A 15,455-nucleotide genomic window follows, 5' to 3' on the forward strand; every position below is an offset into this window, starting at 1 on the left:
GGGAGTCAAGCTCTTCTCCAAAGCACCTGAAGGCCGGACAAGAAGCAACGGATGGAAACTAATCAAGGAGAGAAGCAACCTAGAACTAAGGAGAAACTTCCTGACAGTTAGAACAATTAACCAATGGAACTACCTGCTTCCAGAAGCGGTGAATACTCCAACACTGGAAGCTTTTAAGAAGAGACTGGACAGCTATTTGTCTGAAATGGTATAGGGTTTCCTGCCTGAGCAGGGGGTTGGACTAGATGACCTCCAAGGTCCCTTCCAACTATATTATTATTATTAAAACCAAAATTGCACCCAGAATCTCCATTGCGGGGTTTTCTAGTCCAAGTAAGCATGGAAGCTGATAGGGCTGAGCTGGGGATCAGACTGGAGCAACGAAAAGGGGGAATTCCACTAGTCCTCGACTTACGACCACAATGGAGCCCAAAATTTCCACTGCCGAGTCATTGGTTGAGCGAGTTTTGTGCCCCACTTCACGACCTTTCTTGCCACCGTGATTAAGCGAATCACTGTAGTTGTTAATTAGTCACACGGTTGTTAAATGAAATCTGGCTTTCCCCCGTTGACTTTGCTTGTCACAAGGTGGCAAAAGGGGATCACACAACCCGGGGATATGGCAACTGTCATAAATAGGAGTCAGTTGCCCAGAGTCTGAATTTTGACCACCTGACCGGGGCTGAAGGGATCATGCGGAAAAACCATTGTAAATCACTTCTTTCCGTGACTTATACGTTTGAACAGTCACTAAAGGAACTGTTGTTAAGTTGAAGGCTACCTACGGGCAAGGTCAGAGAGCCCCGGAGATTCCTCATGTCAGCCCTGAGCTACAAATATTCTCCTTTATTAGAAGACCTACCTGTATTTAATGGCCATCAAAAGGCGCTCTTCCATTCAAGAGCAGAAGCTGCAGTCCTAGTAAGAACGTTGTCAACCTATTCTCCAGAGCACCAGAGAGGGCAGGACGAGAAACAAGGGTTGGAAACTGATCAAGGAGAGAAGCAACCTGGAACTGAGGAGAAACTTCTTGACAGTGAGAACAATCAAGCAGTGGAACAGCTTGCCACCAGAAATCGTGGGCGCTCCATCACTGGAGATTTTTGAGAAGAAACTGGACAATCACTTGTCTGAGATGGTATAGGTTCTCCTTGAGTCAGGGGGCTGGATTAGAAGACCTCCAGGTCCCTTCCAGTTCTGTTCTGTTCTATTCTATATCCAATATCTATTCTATTCTAGATCCAGTATCTATTGTATTCAATTCAATTCAATTTCTGTTCTGCATTCTATTCTATATCCAATATCTATTCTATTTCTATTCTGCATTCTATTTCTATATTCTATTTCATTCTATTCTATTCTGCATTCTATTCTAGATCCAATATGTATTCTATTCTATTTTCTATTCTGCATTCTATTCTATATACAGTATCTATTCTATTCCTATTCTGCATTCTATTTCTATTCTTCATTCTATTCTATATTCTATTCTATTCTATTCTATTCTATTCTCTCTTCTAGAGCCAATATCTATTCTATTCTCTATTCTGCATTCTATTCTATTCTATTCTACTCTTAATTTTTTAGAATGAGAATTGGAAGGTGTCATGTTTGACTCACCACGCAAGCCCCCCCCCCACCAGACAGACAACAGAAACAGGGAGGGGAAGGTGGATAGAGAGGCTTGGGAGAGAAATGTGGAATGCAAGGGCCGGTCACCTGCCCAAGGTCGAAAGATGGGGAAGCTCCAAGGCGCTGAGACAGTTTCCCAAAATAAATTGACTACAATTGATGGGTGGACAATGGATTGTGGATGGCCCAGGGGAGAAAAAAAAGGGGATTTTACCTCTGCGACTTTGCCGGTGAAAACGTCAGAACTGGCTTTTCTCTTTCTTCTGCCTATATGGATCGATCAGTAAAGTTCTACTCTTGGTAAAATAATATCTCAGGAGTTTCTTTGGCTGCCTTATGCCAACGGGATGGTTGCCAGAAAGAACTTTAATAATAATAATAGTAGTAATAATAACAATAATAATAAAGTTGGAAGGGACCTTGGAGGTCATCTAGTCCAACCCCCTGCTCAGGCAGGAAACCCTATACCATTTCAGACAAATGGCTGTCCAGTCTCTTCTTAAAAACTTCCAGTGTTGGAGCATTCACCGCTTCTGGAGGCAGGTTGTTCCACTGGTTAACTTTGAAGAGTCCTCAGTATAAGATCTATAGAGTACCCCTGGCAAATAACCACAGGCCCTCTGTCCATCATAAATGAAAAATTAACCCCCAGATCACCCTCCTTCATGCATGGGATATTCACTCCGGATTTCCCACGGCTTTAGCAACCTGGAAATTTGTGCTCTGAAGACACCTGGTGAAGTCACACTGCTATCTTTCCTCTAAAAACCCAAGGCTTACTGGACAATCCCCTTGAAAAGCTGAGCGTTGGAGGAGAAGATTTTGAACTTTATTGCAAAATTATTGTGTAGCCCTTAGTGACAGAAAAACTAATTTAAAGTCCTTGCTAGAAACCGAAAATAGGAGAGATTGGATAAACCTGCTTCGGAATAAAACGCTTCTGTTTGCAGAGGCAGGTTTTAAAGCTTTATTTTTTTTATTTATTTCAAATCACCCAGGTTTGGAGTTTATTATATCAGGTGTGCTAGAAACGGATTGGTAACATATACAGGCAATGGAAAACAAAACCCATGATATCATGACATTTATAATTGATAAGCCTTCCATGGAATGTATTTACAGACATACAAATATAGGAAATATTAAACAAACAAAAAAAATTCTTTGGCTACGCTACTACTTACAACCGGCTTTTCCCCCCAGGGTGGTGCCCTCGAGCTGGGATGGATCACCAATTCTCTTAATTCTGAGCCAGCCACTGGCTGGGGATGAAGGAGATTGTGGTCCAACTCATCTGCCCAGCACTACTAGCTGGGGAAAAACTGAATTACACTTTAGAGTTGGCAGAAACAACAAAAGGGAAGCCCTGATCTTCTGGCCTAGAAAAAATGCAAATTGTGGGGCACTGAAAAAAAACCACAACTTCCAAACAGTTCTATGGAGAACACCGACGTTTTAAAACCAAGACCCTTCATTTCATCAAGATGTAGCACCGGTTACGACAGAAGGAACACGGAAAGATCTCTCTTTCTAACGTAGCTTTGTTAGGAATCGGATCTGCTACGAACGTCACTCAACTGAGGTCATTTTGCAAAACACGAACCTCCGGGCTACTATAAGGAAAAACTTCGTGACAATATCCTGGGAGGCTGAGCTCCGCTTGATTAGCTGGGGATAGTAGCAGCATTAACTCTCTCCTACTCAGTGAAGGAATAAAGCAATTTACTTCCTCTGCAATTCACGCCAACTTCTCCGGGAGAGACAAAAAGAGTTAAGCAGGTATCCTCAGATTTCATCCAGCAAAAATAAAATAAATAAAGGTGGGTCTGCTTTCCACACAGCTACTTCATTTGACCCGGGTTGTTTGGTGGGATTTGGAGGAATTAAGATAGCCTGGATGAGCGATGACCGATTGATACCCAACTGGCATTCACCACCAAGGGATAGATGCCGGGTTGATTCTTGTTAACTTACTCTGGGCATAACTCAATCCTTGGTGGTGAGGATAACGGGGTCAGGTATTCATCAGGATAGGACATTTCTTCCACTGCTCCTCAGAAAATTGGGTGCTAAGGGGGCGAATTCACACTCAAAAGAAAAGGACATTAGAACAGCTACCGGCAAAGGCCAAACTCCTAATGTCAGTTGCAAAGATTCCTGGTTATTTGTAGTTCCTCGATAAAAAAAAAAAATCATAGCATTGAATTAATGTAGCAGAAAATACTGTGTGTGTGTGTATGTGTGTGTGTTCAAGGGACAGGAGGGACCCCCCCCCCGGTCCAACATAATCTTCATTAGAGAACAGTCACCCGTTGTTGCTTCTACAATTTTAACACACCTTTTTTTTGTTGTTTTCATCAACGATAAGAAAAAAGAAAATTGCACATAAATAAAAGCAAAACACAAATCCTCAAGCCAGTTTCAAACCTGCGATTAAGAAAAAAAAAGGATATTTTTTTTTGGTTTGTCTGTTTGTTCGGAGGGTGTCTTTCGGTTTTTTCTTTCTTTTGGTAGAACGATAACCAAATCGTGTTGGCTGAAGGGAGGGGTTTCCTTCCGTGCCACGCAACGCTGAACGCAACAAAGCCGATGCAGCAGGCGGTTATCACACAGGGGCTGCTCGGGGAAGGGAGGGAGGGAGGGATGGGAAGAGAGATGGACTCTGCCTTTTTCCACCTGGCTGAGCTACACCCTTTTTCCACCTGGCTGAGCTACACCTTCTATAGTTTCCTGCACCAGAGGCCAGCAAAGTGTCCTGCTAGGGTAACCCCCCCCACACACACCAGTGCTTGTCTTCTGTGTTCCCGTTTTGACCACAGGAGCGAGCCACTTTTGCAACAAGGCAGACCACGTCTGTTGTGTGTTCATCCCTTCCCTCTTTTTGCTGACACACCAAAGCCAATTCGCACAGCTGAGTTGCAAGGAAGACTTTTTCCAAGCAAAGACACCCAACTCAAGCTGTCTAGGCCAGTGTGGTTCAACCTTGGCCACTTTCAGACGGGTGGATTTCAACTCCCAGAATTCCCCAGCCAGCCAGCATGGCTGGCTGGGGAATTCTGGGAGTTGAAGTCCACCCGTCTGAAAGTGGCCAAGGTGGAACCACACTGGCCTAGGCAAAGAACAGAAACACACACCACTCTCCCAAGAGGGGCAAACAGCTTCAAAATAAACCATTTTCACGCCAAACGTGCCTCAAATGTCCATTTTAATGGGTTGGAAGTGCTTCAGGCTAGAAATTGTGTTCCAACCTCAAAAACAGATTTATCTTCTTGCATTTGAGATTCTGCCCTGAACCAGCTCGGGGTTTGACCGTCGAAAACAAGCTGTTTCTCATTCAAAAGACTTGACCACGCACCCGCGACGGACCCCCAAGGAAAAACGTTTAGGATTTCAAAGGCTCCAAACCTTATAATACTGCAGGAGGGTGGGTGCGAGTAACCCAAGAAGCAGCTTATTAAAACAAATTCGCAAGCAGACAGAATAGGAGATTAGCCCCTTTGAAATTCGAAAACTCAAACCCGCAAAACGAGGCTTCAGAAACGCTGCCTTGGACCCCTTCAAAAAAACCCAACAACCGTATTTTCACTTGCAAAGCCAAGGGTCCCCCAAACTGCAGAAGCCTCGTGCTTTAAAGCAGAAAATGGGACCTTGCAGGCTCTCTGCAGCCCTGGATGGTGTCTTCCAAGCATCTCTTTTTTGTTACAAAGCTGCTTCTGTAAGACGCCAACTCAGCCTTTTGCAAGCCAGAAGCAGCCTGAAAGAAACAACCCAGGACGTGATGGCTATCGGATGCTCTCTTTTTTTTTTTTAATTTTTTGGGCCAAACAGGCTCTGGGTGTGTCCAAGAGGGGTGTGTGGGAGGCCAGTGTTTTTTTTTAAAAAAAACAACAACCAAAACTTAAAAATGTATCAGTGTTTCTCAATCTTGTCAATTTTAAGGCATGTGGATTCAACTCCCAGAATTCCACAGCCAGCATTGCTGGCTGTGGAATTCTGGGAGTTGAAGTCCACATGCCTTAAAATTGTCAAGGTTGCGAAACACAGTGTTAAGTGCATCGCAGAGATGCAGGAAAGCTAGCCTCCTGAGAAAGAGACAAAAATCAAAATAGTGATGGGGGGGGGGAATGGAGAAGGAAAGGGCAAGAAAGAAAGAAATAGGAAACTGTTGCCTATTCCTAGCTTGGCGAAGCGAACAGGAGCTTGAAAACAAACAAGGTTGATCGGACACAACTGGGAGGGGGGGGGAAGCAGGTGGAGCCCCTGCCACTAAATAGAATTTTTAAAAAATGCAGTTATGGTCCTGTGCGCCCATTCCCAAATCCGTTCCAACTAGCCCTCCTTTTTCTTACTTCCTCCACCTTGCACACCTGTCCTGAGTGACCTTACACTAACTTTGCCTTCACTTAGGAGTCCGAGATACACATCTGATTTCACGTGCAAAGTGTTTTTTTTTAAAAAAGTTCCCAGGCCCTGCAACGACCGAGAACAGGGACTTCAGGCAGCTGAATCTCGGCCTGCCGGAATTTCTTTCCGGCCGATGCTTCTCCTGCTACTTGCTCAGGGATTGAACGGCTACACGTTCCTTCAATTGCACACACTCCTTCCCTGGCACCCCAAACATCCACCTTCCTTCGTCTACGGCAGGGATTCCCCAACCTTGGGACATTTTACAAGACTTGTGAACTCCAAACTCCCTGAATTGGCTGGCTGGGGAATTCTGGGAGTTGACGTCCACGAGTCTTAAAAGTAGACAAAGTTGGGGAGCCCTGCTCTAGGGCACAACGGTGCTGCCACATTCCTACTCAAACACCGGAGCGCACGTTTTTCCACTCGCAACGCCAGAAGTGACTTTCGCTGGGATGGTCCTGAAGCATGGAAACCGCATGGAAAGGAACGCGAGGATCCATTTGAATCGGATCTTGAAACTTGGCACTCATTTGTTCTGCCGGACGCGCCATCTCCAGGAGGGGGAGAAAAAAAAAACCTGCAAATTTTATTCAGGTTTGTCTTTTCCACCTGGGCAGAGTTAACGCTGTGGGCAGATTCAAGGCGTTGCAGCTACTTTTCCAACGGGATCCAAACCGTGCCTGGTTCACTTAAAAGAGTCCTTTCCAATCGCCTCCTCTGAATAAGTGCTTAAAGCAGTTTGCAATCTCACCGGCACATTTAATAAAAACTAATTAAGAAAACTAGGAAGGTTAACAGGAGGAAGAAAGCAAAAAAAGCTGGATTGGGTGAGCTGCAGGGGGAGGGGGGGAGCTGCTCTTTCAAGCACCCAGAAGGGCATCTAGCTGTGCCCCGCTTCTTCTTCACTTAACAGGCGTCCTTTATACCTTTATTTCTCGCGCGTCAACTCCTTTGTGCTGCCAAAGGAAAATAAAGGCATTTGAGGGTGGATTATTAAAGTCGTACCAGGCGCTCTTTCAGATCCAGGCATCCCACTTGCCGACTTAAAGCAGAATTAGGCGGGGTTTCTGGCACATCTCAGGACCCGGCGTGCCGAAGGAACGTGCGTTTTTAGAACTTTTTGTTAAGAAACATCTCAAGTGGGAAGTGATGACGACGAAAGGAAGAAAAACGAGCGAAAGAACAGGGGCATTCGGGACTGGCTAACGAGAGTCATCGCTTGAGTCTTTCCGGAGCTGACCTTGTCTGCGGGATTGTTCAGAGCCGAAGTGAAAAAAAAAATAAAACTAAAAATAAAAAAATGCCTCCGTGTTAAACCTACCGAGGACCTCACAATTTCTATGGTGGCGGGATTAAAAAGTCCTTCCTTCTTTTTTCCTCCCCTGCTCGGATTTCCCAAGGAGGAGATTTCAATAGGAAGCCAAGGGGCTCCTGGAGTTTTCACCCCTTCCCCCCCCGCCCCAGAAAAAAAACCGCTTTACAAAGCGCAAAAGTCCAATGGAAACCTCGGTGACCTCCCCCCCAAAATAATAATAATAATAATAAAAAAAGTGGAGAAACCAAAGGCAAAGGATTCCCACCAGGAAGTCGGGGTTCAGCGGTGGCTCTTTGAATGCAAGACCTGTCCGTCCTGGGCGAGGCGGCACTCGCACTCGCCTCCTTCCGTCAGCCCGGGAAGCAGTTCTCAGGGCTCCTTAGGCAGCGCCCAGGTGGTGCTGGTGGTGGTGGTGCTGTTGCTTTGGGGGGGCCCATTCCAGGAGGGTCTGCACAGTCTCTGCCACCTGCGTCAAGCCTTTCTCTTCTAAAATGTGCAGAGGCAAACACAATCGCTCCTACAAGACACACACACACACACACAAGCACAAAAAAAGGAAAAAAAAAAAGGATGATGAAAAATGAGTAGGAAAAAGGGAAGCAAAATTAAATTCCGGACAGGGTGAGCGTGAACGAAGGATGGGATGCTGGCTAACGGGGAGTAGCCTCTAAGGCAACGGTTCTCCACCTGTGGGTCGGGACCCCATTTGGGGTCGAACGACCATTTCACGGGGGTCGCCAAACAACGCAGTCCGCCATTTTTTCCCCCTTTTCCTTAGCTGTGCTACTCCCTTTTATTCTATTGGTTTCGAAAGCCAATAGAAGAGACTCTCTTGAATAGAGTCTAATTCTATTGGCTTTCAAAAGCCAATAGGAAGTGTCCAGGCTGTCTCTGCCCTGCTGAGCCCGCCAAAAGTCCCATTCTGCAAACGGTGCTGCACCAGTCGAGTAGTCCTCGACTTACGACTGGTTGAGTAGTCCTCGACTTACGACCGGTTGGGGGTCGCGGCATTAAAAAGGTTGAGAACCACTGCTCTAAGGGTTGAAATGCAAGATATCCCAAAGCTGCTTTTCCAAAAAGCGACTGGATTTCCTCGCTAATTTATTTATTGAGCGAGTGGCGTTATCATACGCGGACTGGCAATAGATATCGACATTTGGAATAGAACGGAGTCGGAGGGGACCTTGGAGGTCATCTAGTCCAACCCCCTCCTCAGGCAGAAGACCCTGTACCATTTCAGACCAAGGGCTGTCCAGTCTCTTCTTAAAAACTTCCAGTGTTGGAGCACCCACAACTTCTGGAGGCAGGCTGTTCCATGGGCTAATTGTTCTGACTGTCAGGAAGTTTCTCCTTAGTTCTAGTTGTTTCTAGATTTCATCTAGATTAGTAGAATCCAATAAACCCAATAAATGTTAAAAACATCTATGTTCACATAGGAATGTCCAGGCCATCTAATCGCTGAAATGTAGCATCTATATGGGGAAAAAAAACCCAATCAGATCCTGGATCAGTAGATGCCCTCAGCTTACAGCCGGTCACGATGGGATCTACAGTTTGTGGTGGGATCCCACCCGTCGCACTAAGGGGACGTTATTATGCCCCGTTTATTACAGAGGGAGTCCCAACAGACTCTGTGTGAGATACGAATCCTATTCAGGATTGTCCATTGCTGAGGTGGTAGTTCAAATCCTGGAATGTGTGTGTGTGTGTGTGTGTGTGTGTGTGTGTGTGTGTGTGTTCCTTTATATCTCTTTCTATGTCGGGGCGTTCAACAACCCATTGGGGAAAAAATCCTACCTTGGAGAAGCTTTTTGGGTGACAAGCAGAATGTTTTCAAAGGAAAAAAAACAAGGAGGTCCAGTTGCCATTTGGGAAAAGCAGCTTTGGGACAACCATGATCGGAATGATTGGGACTCTCCACAGACTTGAATGCAAGACTCGTGGTGGCTGGGGAGAGCAGCCCACCCTCTCCGACCCCCCCGGGGTCCTGGGACCGCCAGGTTCTACCCCTCCTTCAGCCATCGAAGCTTCCTGGCAGACTTTCGCCCAGTGGTTCTCAACCTTTTTAATGCCGCGACCCCCAACCGGTCGTAAGTCGAGGACTACTCAACCGGTTGTAAGTCGAGGACTACTCAACTGGTGCAGCATCGTTTGCAGAATGGGACTTTTGGCGGGCTCAGCAGGGCAGAGACAGCATGGACAATTCCTATTGGCTTTTGAAAGCCAATAGAATTAGACTCTATTCAAGAGAGTCTATTCTATTGGCTTTCAAAAGCCAATAGAATAAAAGGGAGTAGCACAGCTAGGGAAAAGGGGGAAAAAATGGTGGACTGCGTTGTTTGGCGACCCCCGTGAAATGGTCACTCGACCCCAAATGGGGTCCCGACCCACAGGTTGAGAATCGCTGCTTTAGCCCAACTTACCTCAACGGATGGTGCTGGGGAACATGGAAAGAACGAACAGGATGTATTTGTCTGGCGCTTCCAACATGTGACGGGATGTACAGGTAGCCCTTGACTTGCGACCATTGGTTTAGTGACCGTTCAGAGTTACATCAGCACTGAAAAAAGGGACTCGTGCCCGCTTTTCACACTTAACGGCCACTGCAGCATCCCCATGGTCACGTGATCGAAATGCGGACGCTGGGCCATTGACTCGTATTTATGACGGTCGCAGTGACCCAGGGTCATGTGATCTCCTTTTGCAACCTTCTGACAAGCTAAGTCAATGGGGGAAGCCGGATTCACTTAACAACCATATTACTAACTTAACAGCGGCAGGGATTCACTTAACGACTGCAGCAAGGTCGTCAAATGGGACAAAAACTCACTCAACAACTGGCTTGGCAATGAAAATTTGGGGCTGAGCTGTGGTCGTTTAAGTCAAGGCAAGTCCACCTAGCCAGACTGAGGACTCTGCTATCTGCATCTACACCAGGGGTCTTCAAACTTGGCCCTTTGATGACTTGCGGACTTCAACTCCCAGAATTCCTCAGCCAGGCACGCGTGCCTGGCTGAGGAATTCTGGGAGTTGAAGTCCGCAAGTCATCAAAGGGCCAAGTTTGAAGACCCCTAATCTACACTATACTCTGGGAACTATTTGGGAGAGGCTGTCTTCACCCTCATTCTCTCACACATACAGGCGGTCCTTGACATATGGCCATAATGGAGCCTGCTCATTATATTGTGACGGTTGTACCCTGGGTCCATCGTATAATTGACCTGGTTTCACACACACACACACCCTTCCTGTGGCAGTGATTAAGAGAAGGGGGCAGTTGTAAAAACAGTTCTGAAGCAAGTCCGCTGTTTGGTACGGTAGGATTTTGCCCAAAGTTCACTTCTGATTGTTAGCAAAACCGTCGTAAAATGCAGTTATGTGGCCACAGGGCGCTGCAAACAGCCATAAAGGCAGCTGTGTGACTAAGAGCCCGACCGCCAGAACTTTGGAACTGGCTCGTCACTCCCGTTTCCAGTTACGTCGCAACTTCTAACCATCACTAAGCAAGTGGTCGTAAGTGGACGACTATCTCTAATTCTGTAATATCTGGGCTGAGTTGTCTCTTTTTTTCTCTGGAATACACCCCTCCCTCTTGGAAATCCATCTCCTCACCATCTTGGATCACACAAGGGAAGTCACACACCAGCAACTGTCTTACGGAAATCGGAATTTGCCTCCCAATTCAAATGTTTTGAATTTTTTCTCTCTCTTAAATCACAGAAAATTCCCCCCTTGAGCAGAAGACGCTGACCTTGCTTGCACGTGGGAAGGGGTGTACAAGCAGGGATTCTTCTGTGTGCAAGCCAGGCTAAGTCTCCTGCTGGGTTTGCCTCCCCACCCAGGATCCTTATTGTTCTCCTCGGCTGGACGAAGTGAACCACGACCCCCCAGCCGGATTTGGAGGGGACTTTATTGAACCCACAAAGCCCAAAGCGACAGAGCCCGCACCAACGGGTGTGTACCAAGAGAACGTGCAAAGCGGGTTGCGTGTGTCAAGCACCGGAGGGGGAAAAAAAGCCAAACGCTTGTTAGCAACGGATTTTATAGGAAGTACAAAGAAAACAAGCCAAAGAGAAGGATTTTCGTTGGGCAAACTCATCAATGTGGAGACAGGAGGGCATGTGCAAAAATGACATTTTCCACCGGGCAGAGGTGAATGAACAAAAACTCCTTACTCGGCACAGTTGAATGCAAGCATTCGTTTCTTACAACCCATCTTTGCAAACGTCTCCGTCTAGAAACGTCCGGCAGACGCCAAGATGGACAATGCTTTGTCTAGCTCAGTGGTTCTCAACCTGTGGTCCGCGGATGCCAGTGGGGGGGAGCAGGATGTTGTTATGGGGGGGGGGTGGTGGTGAAAAAAATGTTGATTTAAATCTTAAGTTTGGGGGGGTCCGTGGCCATGGCCACAAAAGGTATTTAAAGCAGGTCCGTGGTAAAGAAAAGGTTGAGAACCACTTAGCTTAGTAGCAGTTCTGGAAAACTGAACATCTACAGGGCTCAGCTGAGGCTTTTCTTGATTTCGAATCTTTGCTGATCTTAAACCAGGAATAGGCAACCTTGACTCTTTTATGACTCGTGGACTTCAACTCCCAGAATTCCTGAGCCAGCGCGGGGGAACTGTGGCCCCTTCATGACTTGCGGACTTCAACTCCCAGAATTCCTGAGCCAGCGTGGAAGAACTATGGCCTCTTCATGACTCATGGACTTCAACTCCCAGAATTCCTGAGCCAGCATGGGGGAACTGTGGCCCCTTCATGACTCACAGACTTCAACTCCCAGAATTCCTCAGACAGCATGGGGGAACTGTGGCCCCTTCATGACTCACGGACTTCAACTCCCAGAATTCCTGAGCCAGCATGGGGGATCTATGGCCCCTTCATGACTCGTGGACTTCAACTCCCAGAATTCCTCAGCCAGCCTGGCTCAGCATGGAAACCTCTCCCTTTCCCCTCAGCATGGCTGGCTGTGGAATTCTGGGAGTTGAAGTCCACATTCCTTAAAATTGTCAAGTTTGGGAAACACTGGTCTACACTATACTCTGGGAACGATTTGGGAGAGGCTGTCTTCACCCTCATTCTCTCACACATACAGGGGGTCCTTGACATATGGCCATAATGGAGCCTGCCCATTATGTTGTGACGGTTGTACACTGGGTCCATCGTATGATCGACCTGGTTTCACACACACACACACACACACACAACCTTCAAGCCCTCACTGAGCTATGTGACTTCAGGGGATAAAAAAATAAATCCTAAATCCGGATTGAAAACTGATGGAACTGTATGACCTATACCAGGGGTCCCCAACCCCCAGTCTGTGGACATACCGGGCCATGGCCTGCCAGCAACCGGTCCACACAAACAAGCAAAGCCCCGTCTGTGGGATGCAGGCAGCACACAAAACCATGCATTCTCCGGTCCGTGGAAAAACCTTTCTCCATGCCCTGGTGCCCAAAAGGTTGGGGACCTCTGACCTATGGGACAAATTAACAACTCCAAAACCAAGCAAATCAACAGGCCTGGTTCAGACAGCTCCCGATAAGCCAAGGTTGCCTGCTTCAGCTTACAAGCTCTAGCACAGTGGTTCTCAACTTTTTTAATGCTGCGACCCCCCAACCGGTCGTAAGTCGAGGATTACCCAACCGGTCGTAAGTCAAGGACCACTCAACTGGTGCAGCACTGTTTGCAGAATGGGACTTTTGGCGGGCTCAGCAGGGCAGAGACAGCCTGGACAATTCCTATTGGCTTTTGAAAGCCAATAGAATTAGACTCTATTCCAGAAAGTCTATTCTATTGGCTTTCAAAAGCCAATAGAATAAAAGGGAGGAGCACAGCTAAGGAAAAAGGGGGGGGGGGAAATGGCGGACTGCGTTGTTTGGCGACCCCCGTGAAATGGTCGTTCAACCCCAAATGGGGTCCCGACCCACAGGTTGAGAACCGCTGCTCTAGCAAGAATAAATAAAGGGTTACGGAGCGAAGGATCCAGCTCGGGAGAAAAGAAGTACAGTTCACAGGATTTGCAGAAAAATCTGACTAGCTGCACAACCGGGGCAGGGAGGGAATCCTTGAAGTTTAATCCCGTTTAAGAATCAGTGTGTCAGAATCCAATTATATTTCATCTTTAATTATCAAATATAGAAACTCCCAATTCTGCCTTCTCTGGATTCTGCCATAAGAGGGAGAGAAGGGGGAGAACAAAGGGGCTTTATGGCCCTCACTTCCTTCAGTATACTTCTAAGGAGCTGAATGCTGAATGTGTGTTTATTGTAACCTCAAAGCGTTAGCACCAAAGAACCTTACCATAACAAAGAAGGTTATTTGCCTTTCATGTAGTTTATCTGAAGTCTCCATCCAGACGGAAGAAAGAAAAAAGGGGGTGGAATTGTGATGCCTGAAACTATCACTGGAAGGGGGGTTGATTGGGTGGGACTACTGGGGAACCCCTTAAAACCTTGAATGGGAGGGCTTGGACCCCAAGTCCTGTCTAGCACGCCTGCAACCACTTCTTCTTAATAAAGGATTCCTGTTGGAAGAATTATTCCAAGAGTTCTGTCTTCTTAAGATGCAAAGTGGGGTGGGTCCTTACACAGTGGCCGTCAACGCGTTCCAAATAGTTAACCGTCTATTATTAGTACTGCAATTCAGGAAGGGTGCAAGGGAGGTTAATGCAAAATAGGTTTGCGTTCCCTTGCGGCTGTTGGTAAACCTTCAACAAGCCTGTTTGGTGCTCTCTGGGCCGGCTTGTTCTCGTGCAGACGTTCCACTTACCCAACTAGGTAAGATCATCAGGGCTAAGAAGGAGTGGGGTTTGCGGTCTGCAAGCAAGCTGCTTACATATAAACCCAGACAAAGCCCACTTCCTCCTGTCGCGGAGGACGTTATCCTGTTGGGTCCTGAAACGTCTGCAGGAAAACAACCCAGCCCAGAGAGTGCCAAGGGCCCCACGTCATTGTCGTTCTCCTCCTCCTCCCTTGTAGCACTGATGATGTTACCTAGTTGGGTCATGAAACGTCTGCAAGGAAACAATCAAGCCCAGAGAGCATCAGACCCCCATGTTCAACCCTGAGCTATTCTCCTCCATCGGCACAATCCTGTTGGCACGTTCAAGTAGGAGGAGCCCGGGGTCAGTTTGCTGTTAAAGGCCCAAACGGGCCCATCTCCGCGAGAGGAGAAAACAGAGCAGACTCACTGCTCTTGCTCTGTTGAGCTTCTGCCTGCCAGTGTGGATGAACAGGGAGGGGGGGTCTCTCCTGATTGAAGCCCACCGGGCAAGGGCAATCCAGACAGGCAATGGCTGGAGCCTTCAGATTCATGCTCCAGACCAGTGGTTCTCAACTTTTTAATGCCACGACCCCTAACCGGTTGTAAGTCAAGGACTACTCAACCGGTCGTAAGTCGAGGACTACTCAACTGGTGCAGCCCCGTTTGCAGAATGGGACTTTTGGCGGGCTCAGCAGGGCAGAGACAGCCTGGACAATCCCTATTGGCTTTTGAAAGCCAATAGAATGAGACTCTATTCAAGAGAGTCTATTCTATTGGCTTTCAAAAGCCAATAGAATAAAAGGGAGTAGCACAGCTAAGGAAAGGGGTGAAAAAAATGGCGGACTGCATTGTTTGGTGACCCCCGTGAAATGGTCGTTCGACCCCAAATGGGGTCCCGACCCACAGGTTGAGAACCACTGGCCTAGACGGAGCAACAGGATTCCCTGAGAAAGTCAAAAGCACCACAGAGCATAAAAAAAAGGCTGAGAAGGGGGTCCTCGGTGCTCTCTGAGCTGGGTGGTTTTCTGGCAGACGTTTCGCGACCCAACTAGGTAACGTCATCAGTGCTACAAGTGATGCTTTGCACTCCATGATCTATACAGCCCTGATGATGTTATCCAGTTGGGGTCACGAAACGTCTGCAGGAAAATCACCAAGCCCAGGGACCACCAAGGACCCCACATTCCCACCCTGAGCTACGAATATTCTCCTTTATTAGGCTGGTGTTAAACCTGAGCATCAGAGGCCGAGGGTCGAGTTGACAAACTTCTCAGCAAGAATGGAGAACGTCTCCAAGAACGGGCTGGTGTTAAGACTGGGGTGAGGGCTAGCCC

The 15,455-nt window shown here is 47.3% G+C and overlaps 1 protein-coding gene across 1 annotated transcript in view; it reads right to left on the bottom strand.

The window, feature by feature from the left end:
* Positions 1-5,633: 5,633 nt before the first annotated feature.
* The window catches only part of LRCH3 (leucine rich repeats and calponin homology domain containing 3), a 123,063-nt gene continuing 113,241 nt past the window's right edge, over positions 5,634-15,455 (bottom strand). Inside the window, exon 20 of the mRNA XM_039369918.1 lies at positions 5,634-7,871. Within this exon, the coding sequence (XP_039225852.1) occupies positions 7,734-7,871 (138 nt within the window). The 3' untranslated portion in view covers positions 5,634-7,733. The remainder of the gene's footprint in view (positions 7,872-15,455) is intronic.

The sequence above is a fragment of the Crotalus tigris genome, unplaced genomic scaffold (genome assembly GCF_016545835.1).
Source record: "Crotalus tigris isolate CLP2741 ecotype Arizona unplaced genomic scaffold, ASM1654583v1 scf7180000021321.634910, whole genome shotgun sequence".
In the NCBI taxonomy this organism is placed as follows: Eukaryota; Metazoa; Chordata; class Lepidosauria; order Squamata; family Viperidae; genus Crotalus; species Crotalus tigris.